Source organism: Nelumbo nucifera, chromosome 2 (assembly GCF_055504915.1).
Source record: "Nelumbo nucifera cultivar China Antique chromosome 2, China Antique-T2T, whole genome shotgun sequence".
NCBI classification, from domain to species: domain Eukaryota; kingdom Viridiplantae; phylum Streptophyta; class Magnoliopsida; order Proteales; family Nelumbonaceae; genus Nelumbo; species Nelumbo nucifera.
The window spans coordinates 26,152,374-26,173,755 of NC_142650.1; the positions used below are offsets into that span (position 1 = coordinate 26,152,374).

General features: G+C 35.5%; 1 protein-coding gene and 1 pseudogene across 2 annotated transcripts; both read left to right on the forward strand.

Annotated features, from left to right (window-relative positions):
* The first annotated feature begins 1,308 nt into the window (after nucleotides 1-1,308).
* Nucleotides 1,309-6,392, forward strand: LOC104595368 (uncharacterized protein At2g34160-like). The gene is made up of 5 exons (XM_010256074.3): nucleotides 1,309-1,553; nucleotides 2,100-2,148; nucleotides 5,687-5,749; nucleotides 5,838-5,902; nucleotides 6,075-6,392. Exons 1-5 carry the CDS (start codon nucleotides 1,437-1,439, stop codon nucleotides 6,168-6,170), a joined length of 390 nt encoding a protein of 129 aa, XP_010254376.1. The 5' UTR covers nucleotides 1,309-1,436; the 3' UTR covers nucleotides 6,171-6,392.
* Nucleotides 6,393-6,579: 187 nt separating this feature from the next.
* On the forward strand, nucleotides 6,580-15,309 carry LOC104595369 (O-fucosyltransferase 13-like; annotated as a pseudogene). Its single transcript, XR_016083025.1, has 7 exons — nucleotides 6,580-7,504; nucleotides 8,441-8,625; nucleotides 8,717-8,811; nucleotides 8,909-9,012; nucleotides 9,147-9,235; nucleotides 11,326-11,547; nucleotides 13,585-15,309. The product of XR_016083025.1 is annotated as an O-fucosyltransferase 13-like (transcript).
* Nucleotides 15,310-21,382: the final 6,073 nt, after the last annotated feature.

Genomic DNA, 21,382 nt, shown 5'->3' on the forward strand with positions numbered 1-21,382 from the left:
CAAGTCGAGCTCGAGCCGAACTGAATTCAAGCTTGAGCCTTATATTATTCGGCTTAGCTCAGCTCGATCCACCCCTAGTCATGAATATGAGCCTAACAATAGGGATAATCTATGGACTATGATAATGAGGGGCCATGTGACATGGCTTCTTTGTTTTAATATATACTAAGGAAAATTTATGATAACATAAAGACATAGTATCAGAAGAGTTTTGACCAATCAAAGCACCCTGTGAATTTTGAATAATATCATGGTTTTTAAAACTGAATTGGTCAGGGGTCCGGTTACCGTTTTGAATGGTCCGACCGTTTGACTTAAACAAACAACCTGTTTTGACAAAAAATAAAAAAAAAAATTAAAAAATTTAAAAATCGAAAAATGGTCAAAACCATTTAAACAGTTTGAATGGTTAATCGGTCGGTTTAGCAGTTTGTTGACCAAAATCAATGATTTTGGGGGAAAACAGAACGGATCAGGTGACCGGTTTCCATCCAATCCGGTCCAGTTTTGAAAACCATGATTAATACCACTTCTCTTTTATGATACCAATTGACTGGCTATGAGTTTTTGGAATACGAATTCTATATACTAAAAGATGGGGATGAATCTTTGTGGTGAAGCATTGGGCTAAGCAGTCTAGTTCAGGATGGGCTAAGTTGGGCCGCTAGGTCCCTAAACGTAACCGTAAATTATGATACTAGTTATTGAAAACCTAGCAACTAATGAAGGACTTAAATAAAAATTAACATCTAATATAATATAAATATATGTTTGGCATCGATGTTGCAGTTGCAATGTGCTGCTGATGTATAGCTTGAAGAATCATAACGGTGCCTTTATTTTTGTTTGGAATCATTGCTATCAAGTAGGACGTTTTTTGAAGCAACAACAACTTTTTCTGTTTGGTACAATTGCTCCAAGAAACGTTTTCAGCATTGGTACCCATTATCTAGTGCCACATCAGTGCCACATCACTGCCCTGTTGGCAGCAACGAGTTTTAGCTCCAGGAAACGCCAAATTTTTGCTCCAAGCCATGGCTTCCTGATTTCCAAAGCGTGGCTTGAAGCACCATTTTTTTTGATGTAACGCTGATGTGGTGCCGTTGCTCCAGGAAACGGCAATGATGCCAAACAGCCCCTAAGACAAGGAAAGATGGTTAAGAAACAACTTCTACTAAATAAATCTGGACTTGGGCTAGATTTTTTGTTTAGGGGGCCTGGCCATGGCCCGACCCGGGCCCAGGCTTAATATCTGGGCCCGGCCCATAAGAGAGAGAGAGAATTTCCCGCTATTTAAGCGCAGCAGCGGGATGATAGGGGTTTTCGCTAAACGACTGTACTTGTCTGTTGTCTAGCCATTTCTTCTCTTCTCTGTTTTATTTGTTCTACCTGAAAAATAAGTGGGTTAGGGTTTTCAGTTCTTTCCATTCTTTGTCATGGAGGAGATTACGGAGGGAGTTAACAACATCGCCATCATCGATTCGCACAAGAAGAATCGTATTCAAGTCTCCAATACGAAGAAGCCGCTCTTTTTCTATGTCAATCTTGCAAAGGTAAAAAAAGATCTGATCCCAGTTTGATTCCGTTATTTGTTTTATTTTCATTTCAAAACTTTCTAGGGCTTCCTTCCGTATGTTAACCTGTTAATGGGTTGTCACTGTTTCTGATTTCTTATTTCTTTTTTTTTGTTTGGCCTGCAAGCTAGCTTAGAAAGTTACGTGTAGTGTGTTACATTTTGGTTTTAGGGAGCAAAAGGGTTTTGGGTTTTGAGAGTTGCATACTTGCATTTATTTGGAGAGTTACGTACTTGCATTTATTCTTTCTATTTATCTCCTTGTTTACGAACAATGGTGTTGGCATTTTCCTTCGATTTTATATTCTTCTTTTGTTTTTTTCTTAGCCTTGAGTTGCATCTTACAGGCATTCCTTTTGCCTCGACTTAGGGGTTTCAGTGTTCAAACATGGAACTGCTAGAAATTATAATAAATCTGAAAAGAACGAAGTGTCACCTCCAACACCGTTTAGGACGAGCATCTTTGTCGGGATTTACTATTTGTGCTAATTTAATCATTGTGGTTTATCTCGGATTTTCGTTGCAGAGGTACATGCAGCAACACAATGAGGTGGAGCTTTCTGCTCTAGGAATGGGTATAACCACTTTCTCTTTCGATATTATACATCTTCTATTTGATTCATTTATATTCTTTGACCCCTCGCTCCGATATTTGTAGGTTGTGCATGCCTTAGGGTCACAGATTATTCATCTTTTGGATGGTTTGATGTATATTTTCTTTGATCCTGTTGTAGCTCACTTGAGCTTCAAGTTTATTTTAAATTAATGGATCTGCTTATTTTGACCTAAAGTGGATTCTAACTTGAAAGCCATTGTCCAAAGACTCCAAACTTTATTCCACCGTTAACCTGCTAGCCAATAAATTCAGGTCACTTTTTTCTTCTGCTAAGCTCATTGAGTTCTTGTATGGAAGAATTCATTAAGAATTAGCCGTTGTTGCATGAGTTTATTGTTTAATGGGTTTCTGGCCTTTTGTCTCTTAATACTATTGGAACCATTTCTTGTATCTTTTTGGTTTATTTTCTTGCATAGATGCTTGCTCTCTCTAAAGGAGAAAAGCTAGTACAATTTAGAGACATATTGGAAGCAAAAGGAAAATGGAATTTAGATGAAGGGATGTGATATGTGGCTTGGAATGGCCGGCTGTGTAAAAAAGTAGTAAAAAGACATTTTAGAAGAATCTAAAGGAAAATGGAAAAGTGGTAAAGAAACTTGGGTGGTGGAATGAAGATCAAAATATAATCAATATTAGAAAACCTGTTGGAGAGATGTCAGATTTTTTTGTTACAATGGGTCTTCACCAAGGTAAACATATTCAAGAGGTGGTCCCATGGTGCCTGATCTTTGCTAATGACATAGTATTAATTGATGAAACTGGTGAAGGATTACATGCAGATTAGGTTTATGGACAATTTTGCAATAGAAACAAGAGGTTTTAAATAAGTAAAATTAAACCAAAATATATGCAATGCCAATTTAATAATAATAGGAGCACAAATCAGAGTAAAGTTAGGTTTGAAGATGAAGAGATAACTCATTGTAGAGATTGAGGAGGGTGTTGCCCATTGAATATTTGAATTAGAGTAGGATGAACAAAATGGATGGGTGCATTTGGAATCTTATGTAATAGGCAAATACCACTTTGGTTAAATGGAAAGTTCTATGAAACAGTTGTAAGTCCAGCTATGTTGTATGGAACAGAGTGTTGTGTGGTTAAGAGACAACATATCCGAGAACGGAATGTGGCGGAAATGTGAATGCCTAGGTGTATGAGTGGTAAAAGTAAAACCATAAAGAACAGGATTAGAAATGAAATTATATGAAGGAATCTAGAAGTATCGCCAATATATGAACTGAGAGAAAATAAATTGAAATGGTTTGGTTGCATGTATATAAGACCATCTACAGCACTTGCTAGAAAAAGCAATCTGTTACAAGTTGAGGGGGCTATAAGAGCTAGAGGTAGACTGAAAAGCACTTGGATGAAGTAATAAGAAATGATTAGGTATCCATAATTTAACAATGTCTATGGATTATGGCACTGAACAGAATGGCATGGTGAAACTGGATTCATGTAGCTGACCCCATATAGTTGGGACTTGAGACAAGGTGTAGATGTTGAACTGCTTGTTCTTTCTCCACATGTAACTCCTATTTCTCCATCTGTGTCAGTTGAACTAGTGTTCTATCTGTCGTTGCTCATGGAACTTTATCTTTTGGATGATATATCTTGCAAAGCTGACTGCTATTTCTACACATGTGGTTGCTACCAACTATTCATCAATTGAACTAGCCCGCAAGTGATTTCATCGAAACCTGCCTCTGATTTTCTTTTCAGTAATTTACTCCTCACTTCCTTGTACATGGAATAAACTAGAAGTTACTATATTTTTAGTCAAATTTGATATCCCTTCTAATCAGCAGGACAACAAAAGGCATCTTGCTAATCATGCATTCTTTTGAATTGGTTGTTTTTGCTTTTCTTCTGAATGGGTTGTTAATCTTTTGTATATACCAGAATGTTTTTAACAAACATCCCCGCTTTGTATATACCAGAATGATTGAACAAACATCTCTGCTTGTCTTTAAGCTTTTAGGTAAATAATAATTTTGATTCTATTCTTACCAGTGGAAGGTGGTTGATCAGGTAGAGTGATCATGTTGGCTTTGAGGATACCCATGTTGTTCTTTGCATTCTAGTCTTGATAATTATTGCACTTTTTTTCAGGGAAAGAAAAGAATTATAGGAGATTTTTTTTTATGAAAGGAAAATTTAGGCGATTAAGACCACTCTGAATCTTGTACCCACAATGTGTTCTTTGCATTCTAGCCTTGATAATTATTGCACTTTTTTTCAGGGAAAGGAAAGAATTATAGGAGTTTTTTCCTTTTTTATTTTTTTTTTATGAAAAGGAAAACTTTAGGTAATTAAGACCACTCCGAATCTTCTATCCACAAAGTGTTCCCTCATCTCTACCCACAGAACACCACTGCTGTGTATTGGGAACATCTCCCCATGAATGACAAGGGAGATATTCCCAATGCACAGCTGTAATGTACTGTGGGTAGAGAAGTGGGAACAGATTGTAGGTAGCAGATTGAAGCACGATTTAGACTGCATTTCCATGATTTACCGAGTTTAGAGCTATTTCATTTCAAGTTCCACTTTGGTTGAATGATTGAACCATTTATTTGCAGCATTTCCATGATGGAATGAACTATTAATTCTAAGTTCATTAGTTTTCCCTTTTGTGAATTGAGAAAGGGATCTATTCAAAATTGTCTTTAAGAGTAAGTCTACGCTAGTAGTTAAGGGCCTAATTAAATGTGTAATTTAGGTTTTAGGCATTGTTTGTTTGTCCCTTGCTGTTTGGGGGGGGGCTTAGCAGCTGTTCTACTTTTTAAGTTAGACTTTGACTGGATCTCAAACACTTTATTGTGCAAGCCATGCAAATACAGGTTATGGGGCGATTGCTTGTTCTGATGGTAAAATCTCAGGATGAGTGGCTGACAAGCATGAGAATACAGGTTCAAGTCTGAGAGTGGCCACTACATGCTAAAATAATAATATCTGGAGGTTGGGCATGTAAACAGTCCACCCCTCCCATATTATTGCCTGTTCCAGCATTGGGTAATGACCGTATTTTGGGTGAATGCAAGTTGCCACTTGCATTATCTCATAGTGCATGACCTAACAAACCTGTTTGCTACTACAATTACTAACGGGTGTTTGTATAGTTTTCTAGTATCTGATAGATCTGCTAAGGTGACTACTAGCACTTCAAACATTAACTTGATAGTTTAATTCAAATTGTTTTTTGGCATTCTTGAGGAAAACATTGATTAGTCAGTGTGAAAATCAAAGATAGATATATACCCTTGGTTAGAATGTTTATCTGGTCCTCGTGTGAAAATCAAAGCTATGGTAGAGTTTGCATATTTTGAATTCTTCAAGTGCCTTTTCAAAATGTAGACTTTACTGCCAACTATTAGAGTGTACGTTTTGAAATGTACACTTTATTTGAATTCTTCAAGTGCCTTTTCAAAAATAAGCTGTCAGTGATGCTGCTTTAATTTCTTATCATTTAAATGAATGTTCTGGTGTTTCTGCAGCTATTGCAACAGTGGTCACCATTGCGGAGATCCTGAAAAACAATGGATTGGCTGTGGAAAAGAGTGAGATTTTGACCCTCCTAGTTTCTGTGTTAACAGGCAAATACTGGATTGTTGAATTTGGCTTACTATGAGTTCTAAACATATGCAGAGATCACAACATCCACAGTTGATATGAAGGATGAATCCAGGGGAAGGCCCATCCAAAAAGCAAAGGTAAGTTACAGAATGCCACGTGATGACATGAAGGATGAATTTGCGTGGTGGATGCTTCATTCTCAGTGTTATCCGGGGTGGAGCACCCAAGTGTTTGATTGTTGTTCCAGTCACTTGTGCATGAATGTTTTGTTTGTCTAACCGTAATTTAGATATTGCTGTGGTGTTTTAGATTGAGATATTGCTTGCAAAGACGGAGAACTTTGATGATTTGATGGCTGCTGCGGCTGAAGAGAGAGAAATTGGAGACGGTGAGGAGCAGAGCTGAAGGGGAATGCTTTGTGAGGTTTGGTTTGTTATCCTTGGTGTGCTGGTACTCAGAAAATGCGCTTTAGCGATCAATTTACGACTGTCTATTTTTGAGTAAAGGATGGTCATTTGAGTGGCAGTAAGAAGAATTTGGTAGCTGTGATAATATTGTGGTAGGTGCTAACAAGATCCCTTGGCTATTCAAGATTCGAGTTTATTATATTTTGTCATTCATTTAGCATATTTTCATTTTTTTTAAATGCATGGTTTTGATTTGATTGTTCTATTTATGGAACTAGTAGTCAAGCTCTGTTCCCCCTAAAGTTGAATTATAAAATCAGAGTGATGCATTAGGCTTTGTATCAAATCAAGCTGCTCAACCTTGCGCAGTGAAATCAACTTGGCCACGTTAGAATTTGATTCAAGCCCATGTTTTATGAGGGAACTCCTCTTTTTGATGTTTGTCCAACCTTCGGCCCCCATTTTTTCTTTGCAGTATTTTTTTTTTTTTTTTGGTAGGGGCCTCAGTTTAAAGGTCTGCTGCAGCTCTTCTAGTATGCATGTTTCAGCTTTTGCAAGAAATAAGTCATGGAAAATACTTTTGCGAGGTATGCGAATGTACCGTGTTAATCTCATTAGGAGGAGGAAATGAACAGAAAGTCTGAAACCAAGTGCGTTCTGAATGGTGAGGCTTATTATGGTTAATAACCATATTTATTAATCCTGTAAGTTGTTGATATCGTGGGCATTACTCAAGGTCTTGCTTTCCATTTCTACACAATCTGAAGATTCTGATCAAGAGGCCTTTACCGACGACTGATGAGGGTTTTGATCCAAAAGAATAGATACCAGTGGCATTGGTATAGCTTATAGGTTCCGCCCTCATCCACATACAAAAAATAATTCAACGTGTTTCAATTAGTCGATTTGATTTGAAATGGGTCTTGGTGCGCTCCCCCTTTTTCATGGGCCCGATTCTTTATAATTCATAAAAAAGGAGACCTGGAACTGGAAGTCTGGCCTACCTTCTCTAGCATGCAAGAAGTTAGAGAATGAAGCATGATGCCCTCCATGTGCTTGTGCCTTTGTGGGAACGCAACTTTTGCACGCACTGCTTGGGATTGATTGCACCAAGCCAAGCGGCATGGGCCATGGGTTGCGAAATTGCCAATTTCCTCCTTGAATTGAATGCTGTGCGGTATACTATATACATGCCAAGTAATTGGGGGTTATAGGCCTATGGGAATGGGACGTGGGGTGAGACCTCAATAAAGGCCCCATCACTTCACAAAAGCAAATAAGTGAATAACCGTAAGGAATGAGGGAGGCGAGGCGGGCAGCCAGCTTAGCTAGGTAACACATATTCTCTCACATGTCACATGTAATTAATTATCTGATTATTTTATAACAGACACCTAGGAGATGGTCCTTTACTGCATTGCATGCAAATTGTAATATCTGGTATCAGAAATTCAGAAATGTTATTTCTTTTGAGATTTGATGAATTGTTTTATTCAGAAGTATGCAACGTCCATGAATTGTTTGTTTTGTTTTCAACACCTTGCAATGAGCAATGGCCTTTGGATTGTAGGGTACCCATCATCATTGATTTAGCCCCCATCTGGGAGTGATTATTGGATAAATAAGTGCTTTTTAAATTGTGCTTCTTCCAAATGGGGGTAGTATAGGTATTTTGAAAATTATGTGGTGGGTTAAGATGGGCCAGAAATGTAATAAAACACTCATTGAAAAAGCGCTTATAAATAAGTAAAAAAATTTTGGCACAGGCTTACTTTCTGAACAAACACTTGACCTTTTTTTTTTCCCAAAAATGCATAAATGTTTATCAATGTGATCCTAACCTGAAAAAATAAGTACTTATTCAAATAAGTGCTTAAAAATAAAATAATAAATAGTCCCCATATGGGGGCTTAAATCGCCCCTGATGTTAGAAAAAAAAAACAATGCTTAACTTTTGACCAGATGAGCATTTCCCCAAATCTTGATTCTGACACCCCAGCGTTTGTACATGGGTATATAAGGAAAAATGCCCATCCCACAATTAAGCATATATAGGCCTATATTATCTCGGCCCAATGGACAGGATAAGCTGGTCCCAGTTCGGCTCAGTAGCATCATCTATCTCGGAAGCCCGGCGAGGCCTGGCCTGGCTAACTTGATGAATGACGCAGAAAACCACGGCCGTCCAATAATCTCCAGTCTAATGGATTGGGCGATCTTGACTCTTGTGTATTGACTCTGACTGTCTGATCTGATGAATCCTCCCAGGCATTGGACGGTCCAGATTGTTTGAACGTGTATCATCTCTGTTGTACAAGACCTGTAGTATTCTAAAGTGTGATAGTACCGGGAGTACCCCATATAGAAGTTCCTTCTCCTTTTCCATCTGCCGACGAGTCAACCGTCGAACCAGTAACCGGAAGCAGATCTTCTACTCTCCTCTCTTCTCCACGGTGTGTAAGCCGATCTCTCTAGTTTGCATCAAGTTTCTGCATTTTCTGGCTTGGATTTTGATGTATTTTTTTTTTTTACATAACGAAACAGGTCTACTTTGCGTAGTGGGAAGCTAGATATATGGAGTGTTCGCAGAATCTTTGAATGGAGGCCTTGCAAATGGTGGCTGGAAGAAGATATAACCGGTTAGCTCAACGGTCTCAGGGTTTACATTGGGGCTAGAGTAGTTTATTTTTCCATTTTTCTTTTAACATGGATTCTTCTTAACTGGCTTCATTGCAGACAATTGCATTGGTTTTTGTTGAAATGCTGCAGCTCTACCGGCGGAGAGTAATGGATATATCAGAGTGGATTTCTATGGTGGGCTTAATCAGATGAGACGTGATGTGGGTTTTCCTCAAACCTTCGCGTTTCTGCAGATTTTGTCATTGTTACTTATCTCAGTGCGAAAGGATTAATTTTGAATTTTTCTTTTGTTGTTATAAATATTTTATAATTATCGGCATTATGATAAATGCAGTTTTGTGATGGAGTTGGTATTGCTTGTTTGTTGAATGCAACTCTGGTTCTTCCAAAATTTGAAGTGGCTGCATATTGGAATGAATCAAGGTAATTCGTGGCTGTTCTAATTGTGAAACTACAGTAAAACCTTTTAGTAATTAATTATTTCAGCTCGTATAACTTTCAAGAGAATAGGAGCCATTCCTTGAATCCTTGATACAATAGGAAAATCTCGGGCTGACAAGTCTGAGAATGTGAGTTCGGGTCTGAGAGCAACCACATTGTGCAAAGGAAATGCCAAAGGTTAGGTCCGTATTCAGTCTACCCCTCCCAAGATCCCTCGAGTAATGGCACTGGTAACTTACAAGAAATTATTGAGTCATTGGAAAGGAAGAACGTAGTTTCCTCTCACCCAGATATAGATGAAGAAATTTGTGACTTTTATTGAGGAGCAGGGTTAATGGTGTATCTCGTTTTTAGTTTGTTTGCCTGTATTATGGCCTTTTCCTTCTTTCTTGAATTTAATAAAATTATCCATTAACTATATAATAAATAGAAAAAGAAAACTTCTCTTTTATTTTGTTATATTTATCCTATTCATTTCTTTACCAGTACAAAAATGGGATTTTGCTAGACATGAGTTATAAGGAATATTCATCAGCATCATCATCTAAGCCTTGTCCAACTATATGGTGGGGTTTGCTAAGTTATAAGGAGTAGCAATGAAACATAAAGCATCATTCAGATCTGTGCGGATATCATAGCGTGATTAATCATCAATGCTGAACTTTGTTGGGTGAACTGGAAGAGTCAAACATAGTATTCTGTCCAGAAATTTGGAAATTCATTGTGGAAAAATCTAAACAACTTTTGTCCTAAAATCAAAGATATTGAAGAATGGGCAAGGGTTGTAGCAAAGTTAAGTGGTAGAAAGCCTTGTAAAACTTCAGTATAGTTCTTTTGCTGGGAGACAATCTATAGGGGTATTGTTGGTGGATGTTTGAATTTCTTTTGAAGTGCCAAATGCAATTTGTTCACTAGAAGTTCAAGTTATGAAGAGAAGAGAAAAGAAAAGCTTAATAGTTGCTAGAAGTTCAATTATGAACACCATATTCTTTCATATAAGAGAGAGGAGGTAACCATGTCTTGAAAGTAAAGCTTGAAGGTGATGCATCAGGACTGAAGTAAAGCTTGTGATCATTAACCATGGCTCAAAAGTAAAGCTTGAGATCATTAACTAACTGAAACAGAATGCAATTCTTCACATTCCAACCTTGTGGAGAAGGTTAGAAGCTTTTTCCTCCTAGGCCTTGATGTTACATTTATTTTATATGCCTAGAATCACTAAGATAACTTGTTGGTAACAGATTGTCTTTGTGTAGAGGAAGTTATTGACTTCCTTTCTTTTTCATAATTTTATATATTTATAAAAGAAAGGTCATTAATCACTAAGATATTTTTTTTTATCACTAGCGGCAAAATTTATTTATTTTTTTGATCAGTAGTAACGGAAAAATTTATTAAGAATAAGAAACTTTAATTACAAGTGAGGGGGGGGGGGGTAAATTTATATCATCCTCTGAAGTCTAAGAGCATATACAACATAAACACAATTATGAACTTAAATTTTTGGCAGGCCAAGCATAGGCACTGGAAGGTTCTAAGAATTATGAAACATACAATGTTGAGTTGTAAAATAATATTTTAAATATTATGAAATGTGGAGCATGAAAGACATTATGAAATGTGGATCATTGTATATTTATGAAACAGTCTTATGGTCCATTTGGACTGAAAGGAACAACAGAATTTTCTGTAATAGAGTTAAAAGTCCTGAAGAGCTAGTGCAGAGAGCATTGGCAAGCTGATTTCTTGGGTGTCTGTTACTGAGGAGTTCAGACACCTGAATTTGCCTCTTTTATTTCGGTCTCAGTCCTGTTGGAGCTTGTAATTTGTGTTGTTCTCAGGCTGTTTATCTTGGCCTGAGCTCTGTTGTATGTTCTCATTTTTTGAATAAAATTACCTTACCTCTTCCAAAAAAAAATGTATATTTTGATTGATTTTTGATTGTTACTAGTTATTGAATTCCTATTGATGTGTCTTCTTTAGTTGCCTTCTCAAATCTAGAATGTAAATTTAATTCTTCTCTTGCTGCATATTAGCAAGGTTGAGATGTAACCCTATGACTTTTAATCCAGTGGTTTTGCAGATGTATTTGATGTTGATTACTTCATTCAGCAAATGAATGTCTTCATAAAAGTTGTTGAAGAGTTTCCAGCAGAGATAGCATCAAGAGAACCCTTTCGAGTGGACTGCAGCAAACGTAAAGGTCAATTTGATTATGTTGAAAGCATTCTTCCTTTGCTGGTGGAACACCGTTATATCTCAATAACACCAGCAATGAGTCAATGAAGGGATAGGTACTATCCTTGCTCATGGAATATTGTTGTTTATGAATCAGATCCTAACTATCCAATTTCAGTAGTGTATCTCTGTAATAATAAGGCTCATATAATAAAAACTTAAGGGTTTATAAATCTTCTTTTCAGTCCAAACGTTTTCTTATTTGATGCCCCCATTCCAGGGAAACAGAAAGCATAAAAGAGGTAGACAAGCCTATTGGAGCCTCCTATTTGCTAATGGAAATGTTAAGAATTCCTATCTCAGACATGTCATATGGGCTTCAAGACTGTTGATGGAGCTGGTACATCATTTATATTGCCCTCTGACAGAAATACAAAAGGAATTATTCTGATTTAACTATCTGATTTGGTAGAATTGCATACAATGAATGGATTTATCTTTGCATTATGGGGATGGTGAGAAAAGTTGCATTCTACATCAACTGGATGTGCCTTTCTGGTTCTGGTGGGTAGAATAATGTAAACAAATACACCTGTTTCAAATCAGACTATGCCCTATTATTTTCTTAACCAACAAATTATTTGGAGTGTTAGGATTTTTGGTACAAAAGAACAATAGAATGAGAGAGGAAGAATGGATGGATGGAAACCTTCTCTGTAATCAATGAATATGGATTCAATTATTTTTTTGATCGGTAATATGGGTTCAATTTAACCAGAATCCTTTTTCTGATTTTCATGACAGTGTTTGGATCTTTAGAATATTCAACTGTTATATACTAATTCCACTTTCATTTCTTCCCCTATATCAATAGTATGAGTCTCAAAGCTTGAACTTAATTTCTAAATTTAGGTGTTGTTCTCCCTCCGTTTTCTAAGGAAGCTGTATGCTTATGTGTGCACAGAAAGAAACCTGTGCTTTTTTATAAATCGGGGTCTTTCAATTGGTAATATGTTTAGGTTCATGCATTGAACAAGAATAACCTCATAACCGAAAAACCCTTTCACGAACCATTGCATAAAATGTGGGTTGACTTCTGTTAGTCTGTTCAGAGAAAATAATTGATTAACTGGGCACAACTGTTTAATTGCTATAATTCTTTATGATTGTAGCCACCAAAAACTTTCACATCACTTGGATGGTTTACACCGAGGGCATTGCCACAAACTGCAGAAGGCCCATCATCTATTTGTGCCATGCATTGGTTTTTGCATGTTATTATTACATTTCTTCATTTTTGATTGGCTATATTTTTTAGTAGGTAATTTTTGATTGGCTATGTTAAATGGGAACTTTGAAATGGATGTAGCTGTGTCAAACATGTGGAGACTGAGACCAGAACAAAAGTTTAGTATAGTCTTCTCTTTGTGGAATCCAAATTATATAACCTCAAATTCCCAGGATAAAATTTGAGATTGAATTGTATATTTTTCTTATACTTGATAATTTAGTATTATTACATATTATTTTATTTTTTTGAAGTTGTTTGCTTGATTTATGCATCTACATTTAATTTGTATATATACTTTCCCTTCTAAAAAAACAAAAAAAATTTATAGTCCTGAAATCCTTTTTTTGGGGCTAGCTGGCTCAACATCTTGTAGCAATGTTTTAAAAACTGACCCAGAACTGGAACTACTTTGGCCACCAGTTTCTGGGTCAGTGGTTTGACCGTCCAGTTCGAATGGATGGCTCATTCCAATTTAAAAAAAATAAAAATAATTAAATTAAAAATGGCCAAAAACTGCTGTCTAGGTCGAACAGGTCGACAGTTCGATCACCTGGGTCAGCATGTCGCTGACCAAGTCAACGGTTTCCAGACCAAATGGTCTCCAGGCAATGGAACTGGTTGCCTTGATGGTTTCCAGCCGAACGGTTTGACCATCCAGGTCAATGATGGTTCCAAAACCATGCCTTGTAGTCATGTCACATTCCAATTCTCGTACCCATGTCCATCTGACATAGGTAACTGTTGGATATATAATAGAGCCATAGCTATTTGCCTCTCACATTTATTTGTTGATCTCGCTTCTGCTTGTTGCATTTTATATCTACTTTAATCTTTGTGGTAATCTTTGTGGTAATCTTTGTAGGTATCCTTTGTATGCTAAAGCTGCTCTCTGTCAAGCTTGTTATAATGCTTTACGCCTTACTAAAGTCTTGGAGAAGAAAGGTTCTGAGCTATTGGATGCCATACCAAAACCTTTCTTGTCTCTTCACCTGCGGTTTGAGCCTGACATGGTAGCTTACAGTCAATGCGAGTATGAAGGCCTTTCTTCTGCGTCTTTAGAGGTCATTGAAGCTGCACGAGGTGATCAAGACCCTGGACTGGGGATGCAGCACGCATTTGGAGAAGCCGTGGGAGATGCCCCCTCACCCCAAAGGAGACGGCTTTCATCCTTAAGACACTTAACATTCCAACAAACACAACCATTAATCTGGCAGCTGGGGATGGCCTGATGGAAATGGAGGGCTTGACATCCATCTATACCAACGTATATACTAAGTCTGCCCTTCTCAGTGGTGAGGATTTCACTAACATGCATGGGAACACAAAAGCTGCCCTTGATTATCATGTATCAATCAACAGTGACTCATACATAGCTACATATTTTGGGAATATCGATAAGATGGTAGCTGCAATGAGGGCATTCAGGGGCCTTTTCAAAACTCTTTTCTTAAACAGGAGGGCGTTTGAACAGTTCACCTCCCAGGGGCTGAAAGGGGAGGAGTTGGTTGAAGCCCTGTGGAATGCTCACAGAGATGAATTTGTTTTGGGACGAGGGTCTGCCTTGCCTGAATGCTTTTGTGAGTTTAAATTGTAATTTCTAGCTCAATGCTTTTTTCTTTTTTGTGAATTTAAATTGTAATTTCCCGTACTTGGTTTGCTGATCTATGTTGCCATTTTTTATCAGGGCTCTGGGTCCTGAACTCTCAATTCTTGCAAGTTTCTGTCTTTACGCTACCTCAGTGCACTCTGCCACTCTGGTTACATTTTAGAATCTGGATTCTAAGCAGAATTTGGAATCCAGCTAAAAATTCTCATGTTAATTTGGATTATATTCTAGGGTAAAATACAAAAACCTCCCCCGAAGTTTTTGACAATCATAGAAATCTTCCCTATAGTTTTACTTTAGCAAAAACCTCCCCTAGATTTTTAAATAATTCGACAAAAACCTCCCTTCCGTCAATGATTCATGATGGAAAACGTTAAATCGATTAATAATTTTTTCCAAATACCTATTTTACCCTTTTACAAATTTATTTGCATATATTTTTATCAAAACACCTCTGTTGGCATGTTATCCCCTTTTCCTCTCCAGCCAACCTCTTTCTTCTTCAACTTCAAAACCCTAATTCGGATAAATTCTTATTATTTGTGAGTAGAACATAAAAGAAACTCCGTTTGTAGTCCTCTACTTTCAACAACCAAGGTTCATGTCTGAACTCGATATCCAGATTTCTACTACCTTTGATCCCTTCGTAGAGGCAAATACTAAGGATTTGGGTGTTGGGGCAAAGGAGTATGTGCATGTGCGTAGAGGACCAGTAGTTCAATGAGAGATTCTCTTCATTCTGCGGTTTTTCCTCGTGTTTCTAAATGTTCTCGCTTGGAAGACAGGATCGTTGTCTGTTACCTTCACCTATGAGTACTCAATGAACCCGAAAGAAGAAACACTTGTTTCTCAATTTTTTTTTTAATTTTTCTTGTTTTTTTTCCTGATTTATTGCTCTCTTGAGTATTAACAATTCAAATTTTCTTTGCCTACTAATGGGTGGGTTTCATGAAAAGAAAATTCATATTTCTTCATCGTATATTTCATGATTGATGGGCATCATTCTGTTCAAGTATCTCTTTGTTTTAACTGATGATTTGGATATTATAATGAACTCTTGGGAGGAGGAAGACTGGTTCTGACATGATTTTCTTTCCTCTGTTGATTTGGTTGTTTCTAGAAATCTATTTTCGGTAATAGATCTTATCAAAAATAGTTTTTTCCCCACCTGCAGCTGTAAGAAAAAACCGATCTCTTTTCATCATGAATTGTTTCATGGTAAGGGCGCCCTCATGGTAATCATGTTTGAAGATGCCTCATTGAACTTGAAGAGGGATTCCTCAAGAAGGTTTTAGTTTTGATGGGCATCAAGAAGCTAGCTAAGTTTTAGTTTTGATCTCTCTTTTCTTCTTTCAACTCACCGTCCCTACACAACATCAACTGTGAACCACCATCGGTACCACCACTGTGTGGGAGTGGTTTGGTGCTGTATTCCAACGAAAACATGAAATTAATCCAGTTCTCTCTTTTTAGCCCAAGAACATGCAATTAATCTAGTAGTATTCCAACTGTGATTGCGATGGTGGTGTTGTATTGGCGGTGGAGATTCAGGCTGTATGGGGGCGATTCAGTGCTGTATAGGGACTGATGAGGAAGGAGAAGAGTAAAGAGAGATGAATAATGTGTTTGGTGTTGTGTAGGGACAGCCATGTCTTCTCTACAACCCGTTCTCAGCAACAACTCTCCTCTTGGCTTTTGCTTACATGGTTTTGATCAAGGTTCATGTAAAAAACACAAAACAAAATGTAAGATATGAAACATAAATACTTTAGACAGTGGAGTTCAGGGGTAAAGAGGTCCACGGAAGAGGAAAGAGCATAACATGCCAAGAAGAGTAGTATTAAAGTAAAAATAGATGCAAATTAATTTGTAAAAGGGTAAAATAGGTATTTAAGGAAAATGATTAATCGATTTAACGTTTTATGTCATGGTCATTGACGGAAGGGAGGTTTTTATCGAATTATTTAAAAATCTAGGGGATGTTTTTGTTAAAGTGAAATTATAGGGGATGTTTTTATGATTGCCAGAAACTTCAGGGGAAGTTTTTGTATTTTACCCTATATTCTAATTATTCTTCTAATATTCATTGTCCAAGGTCCCAGAATGGGTGTATAGAATCAGTCCTGAATATTGAATTGACTATAGAGTCTTCACATTGAAGTTGATCCGAACAGCCAGAGGGTTTGCCAGATTAATCCCTAGTCCATAGCCATCTCTAATTAAGGGATGGGACTTCTACATATTTGCCCCAAATCTATATCTATATCTATATCTACACACACATACACACTCTAAAACACAACAGTATAGAAATTTTCTCTTTTTTTTTGATTTTTTTATTTCATATCATTTTTTAAACAACAAATGAGATGCTTTTCTTATCCATAAAAAATTACCTAAAATCTCTCTCTCTCTCTCTCTCTCTCTCTCTCTCTCTCTCTTTCCCATGTTCTCAATAACCTAAATAATATCATCTCCTAAAATTTCTCCAAAACTATCTCCCCCATTATCTCCCGCTTTCTCCTAAATTATCTATAATTTCTGTTTATCCTCTCCCCCACTTTTTATCTATATCTATCTTAACAAAGTTTGAATTAAAAAATTATTTAAATATTCTAAAAGATTATATAATAAATTTAAAATATTTATTAAAAATATAGAAAATAATTATAATCAATTTAATAATATTTATATTATTAATAATTTTATATTTTTACAAAATACATTAGAAAATTATGTACTAACAATATAAATTAGGATTTTTCAGATTATTCAATTTAAATTTTATTCAAATAATAAAAATTTAACAGTAAAAAATAAAATATTATTTAAATATTTCAAGAACTAAATACCTTAAATAAAAAAATATTAAAAATAGCTAAATTATTTAATATTATGTAATAACTTTCATAGAAATAAAATTCAAATAACAAAAATTTTTGAGTATTTTATATATTACTTAAATTTTTAAATAACTAAATATTTTAACTAACGAAATATAACATAACTTGATTTTAAACAATTAAAATAATGAAATTATGTAATAAATTTAAAAATTTTCTTAAAACTAGAAAAATTATAACATAATATTTAAATTAATAATAATTTAATATTTTACAAAATAAATAACGAAATTATGTATTAATAGTATAAATTATAACTTTATGGATTATTAAATTCAATAAATAATTAATATTTTCAAATTTAAATAATGAGATTATTTAAATAACTAAATAATATTGTAAATAACTAATTTCACTTATATTAATTAACAATTCTAGAAAATAACTTTAAAAAATAATATTTATTAATAATAATTTTAAAATCATAATCTATGCTTATTATATATTAATATATACTAAAATTAATATTTATTATTTTTAATAAAATAATTATTGGAGATTAAACTACTATTGTTTAACTTTTTAAGTTTAATTTGTTGTTCTTATTGTATTTATTGTATTTTTTTATAATTTATTGATTAATTTATTAGATCTTAAACTATTATTTGAGATTACACTATTTATTGACTAATTTAATATAGTTTTTAGTATTTATTGTATTTTCATTATCAATATATTTTCAATAATTGTGTATGTTCACAAGAAAATTTCAATAATTATTGGAGATTAAACTATTATTATTTATTAGAGACATGTTAAACTATTAATTTAGTTGAAATTAGGAGTGTTCATGGGTTGGTTCTGTTTGACCAACCAAATCAACTTGGTCAGGTTGGGAGTTGGTTACTCGAAATTGATTGATCATTAGTGAAAACCGGACAACTTGAGTTGTATTAGTTTGGGTCTTTTTTTTTCCGGTTTGGTTAGTTGGTTCAAAAGATTTAAACTTAAAAAAACACATTTAAATTTTAAAAATTACAGTGACGTTATTAAAAAATTAAATTTATGATATAAAATATTTTATACTAAGAAATATGAGATGTTTTCCACTTTTCCGTATTAAAAAGTTCATATTAATATATATATATATATATATATATATATATGGCCAAGTTGCTTGATTTTGGTCGATTTACAAATGACCAAAGCAAAACTGATCCAACCTGGTTAGGTTCAAGTTAGGAAATTGTTGAACCAAAGCTGACCAAGAATACTAGAAAACCGACCAACTCGGTTCAAGTTGGTCAGGTTGGTCGGTTTCATCAGTTTGATGAACAACCCTAGCTAAAATTAATTATTATTATTTTTGTATTATAAAAAATTATTAAAAATAGTATATAAAATATAAGGGGAAATTTATGTTGTGGGAAAGATATAATATCAAAAGAGTTTTGATCAATTAAAATCCACCCATGAATTTTGATAAATATAAAATATAAGGGAAAATTTATGATGCGGGAAAGATATGGTGTCGAAAGAGTTTTAATCAATCAAAATCCACCCATGAATTTTGATAAATAACACCTGATTGGCTACCACATTTATGATACCAGTTGATTGGTCAAAAATTTTTTAGATATCATATCTTTCCCATATTGTAGTTGAACCCAAAATATAAATATTATTAATTATTTAAAAATTAAAAGAATAAAACAATTATATAATTTTATTCGTTTCTATTGTTTAGTCTTCCCTTAATAAATTTCGTGCATTGCATGGGTCCCGCTAGTTTGAGTATACATTTGAGAACAAATTAGTGCATTAACAATGAGCGAATTGCATGGGTCCCGCTAGTTTGAGTATATATTTGAGAAAAAATTAGTGCATTAATAATGAGCGAATTTGTTTTCCTTCTCCCTCTGACCATGGGGTTCCTAATTCCTTATCATGGCTGTAATATCACTTTTGTTGAGCAAAGTAGTCTAGTCCTATAGACACTGACATTGACATTGCAACTTGTTATGATCCTATACACGAGTATTACTGTACTTTCTTTTAGCATCCTATGGATATAAGCAACATGTAGGATGGAATGCAACCGAATGAATGAAGTTTTATATCTGGTATAGTTTGTTTTAGTAGTTGAACATGTCTTCTTACCAAGAACATTCCTTTGGGTTTAGCTACTACTTGCTACCGCAACAGAGATCAGTTCTCTACAGGCAATCTGTTTGTTGCAGTTAGCGATGGGCTGTGTGACAAGAGTGCTGCCTGTGAGGGGTTATACAGGTTTAGGTGCCTCACTGGAAATGTTAAACCATTTTAATATGGTTCCGATGGTTGTTCATGAGGTGGTGAATGACTGGATGTTGGTCTAAGAAATAGAATTCACATTTGCTGCAACCGTGGTTGCAGGCAACCCTAAATGAAATACAAACATACCAGCGTTTCAAAGAAAAGACAACACCACACCAACTGATTGTTTCTTTCAGGCATGGTCGCAACTTCGCATTTCATTGAGGTCGCATGTGACCACAGTTGCAGCAGATTTTTTCTCCAAGAATTAGTCCATGTCCTACTGTTTCCATGTCCAACCAATTAATGAAGTTTTTGCAGCCATCTAACTTACTCTCCCAATGAAAAAAGGGTATGGACATTCAATATAATGTTTTCTTGTCATCCCTAGTGATAATTTTATTGGATAGGTGTTATTTTAATGACCATTCTTAACTCCTTTTATATCTCAACTAAGAGTCTGCTTAAAAAAAATAAGTAGAAAAAAAAATCCTCAATAAAGAGTATGGATTTTGCACTTTTTATTTTCTTTCCCCTCTTGCAATTTCCTGCACTTCCATTCAGTCTGTGACTAGTGTCCCAATACATGTATGGTCTAATATGTATGGGCATTTAGTGGGACACCTATCACATACTGAATAGAAATGCAGCAGATTTCCTCTAAGCCTTGTCCTAACTATGTGGTTCAGCCAAATGAATGTCCATATTGCCATTCCACTGTTGGCAAAAGTCAACACTGATTGCTAACATAACAAAAACTTGCTCATTTCACATCTATCACTTTGAAGGAAATGTAACTGGGATTAGCATTCAATTTCTTAAAGGGTGCACTCAAAGGAAAGATATTTGACTAGATGCTCAACCCAATCCTGAAGACCATAATACTGGAAGTGCATCTGAATTAATTGCATGAAGGCTACACTTCCTCACAATCTGTTTTGGGTCTTACAAAATGCCTATTTAAATTGTATGATCACATTCATTGTTCAATTCAGCAGCATATGAACAGGATATTTGGTTGCCGTTGTTTGTTAATTACTGGAACCATGAAAAGGCACCATTCACCAATGTCCACACCCATGCCAATCCGAATAAGTTGACGGTTTTCCTCTTTCTTTGTTGTTTAATGGACTCAAGGATGAAGCTCCTAGTTTACATGAGAGAGAGAGAGAGAGTCCTAGTTGCTATGTCAATGGAGTTGGGCACTCAAGTCAAGTGGGATCCTTGTCAAGTAATTAATTTTATCAGTTAGACTCCAAGTAGACTCAGCGCTGACGCTCTCTTCCCTTTTATAAAGTTTCTGACGGCACATGTTGAGATGGGCATCAAGGCATGATGACCATTAAAGTGATAACTAAAAACTTCAACCGTCCAAGGCCATATTTTAAACTAGTTGTACCGTTTAGCACCACCCCAACACATAATCAGAGGCGTGCGATCACTAATGTTTGAATTGGACGGTGAGGAACCTATCAATCAGATTGTGCCAACTACACTTATCAAGACGCCAATCGATTGAATCGAATTAGATCATCGTTATCATAATCTGCTTAGCCAAATCTCAACAAATTCAAGGATATTCTAAGTAAATCAAGTGATCACCACGTTTGGAAATATTTTATCATTCACTTGAATTATACAGTATTCAGTACTTTTTCTTTTGATTTCAACCATAAACGTGCTTACATAAAAAGGGCGGGGGGGGGGTGTCAGTAGGAGCTCAATCTTGTATCTATCTCATCTCACCAAAGGGTTGATCTACCCACTGAGCAAGAGCCACGAAAACTGTTAGAAGTGGAATGTGAATCGATTACAGACATTAAAATGGCTTCTGAACTTGGACCACATGGAAGTGGAATGTGATCTAGATCTATAAATTTTTAAATCATCTAGAACCTTTGTTTGCAGACCTCAGC

Bases quoted from the DNA above. Each gene is read 5' to 3' on its own strand.
- LOC104595368 (XM_010256074.3), top strand. From the start codon at position 1,437: ATGGAGGAGATTACGGAGGGAGTTAACAACATCGCCATCATCGATTCG. The intron at 2,149-5,686 runs GTATAACCACTT...GTGTTTCTGCAG, and splicing joins GCTTTCTGCTCTAGGAATGG to CTATTGCAACAGTGGTCACC. The intron at 5,750-5,837 runs GTGAGATTTTGA...AAACATATGCAG, and splicing joins TGGATTGGCTGTGGAAAAGA to AGATCACAACATCCACAGTT.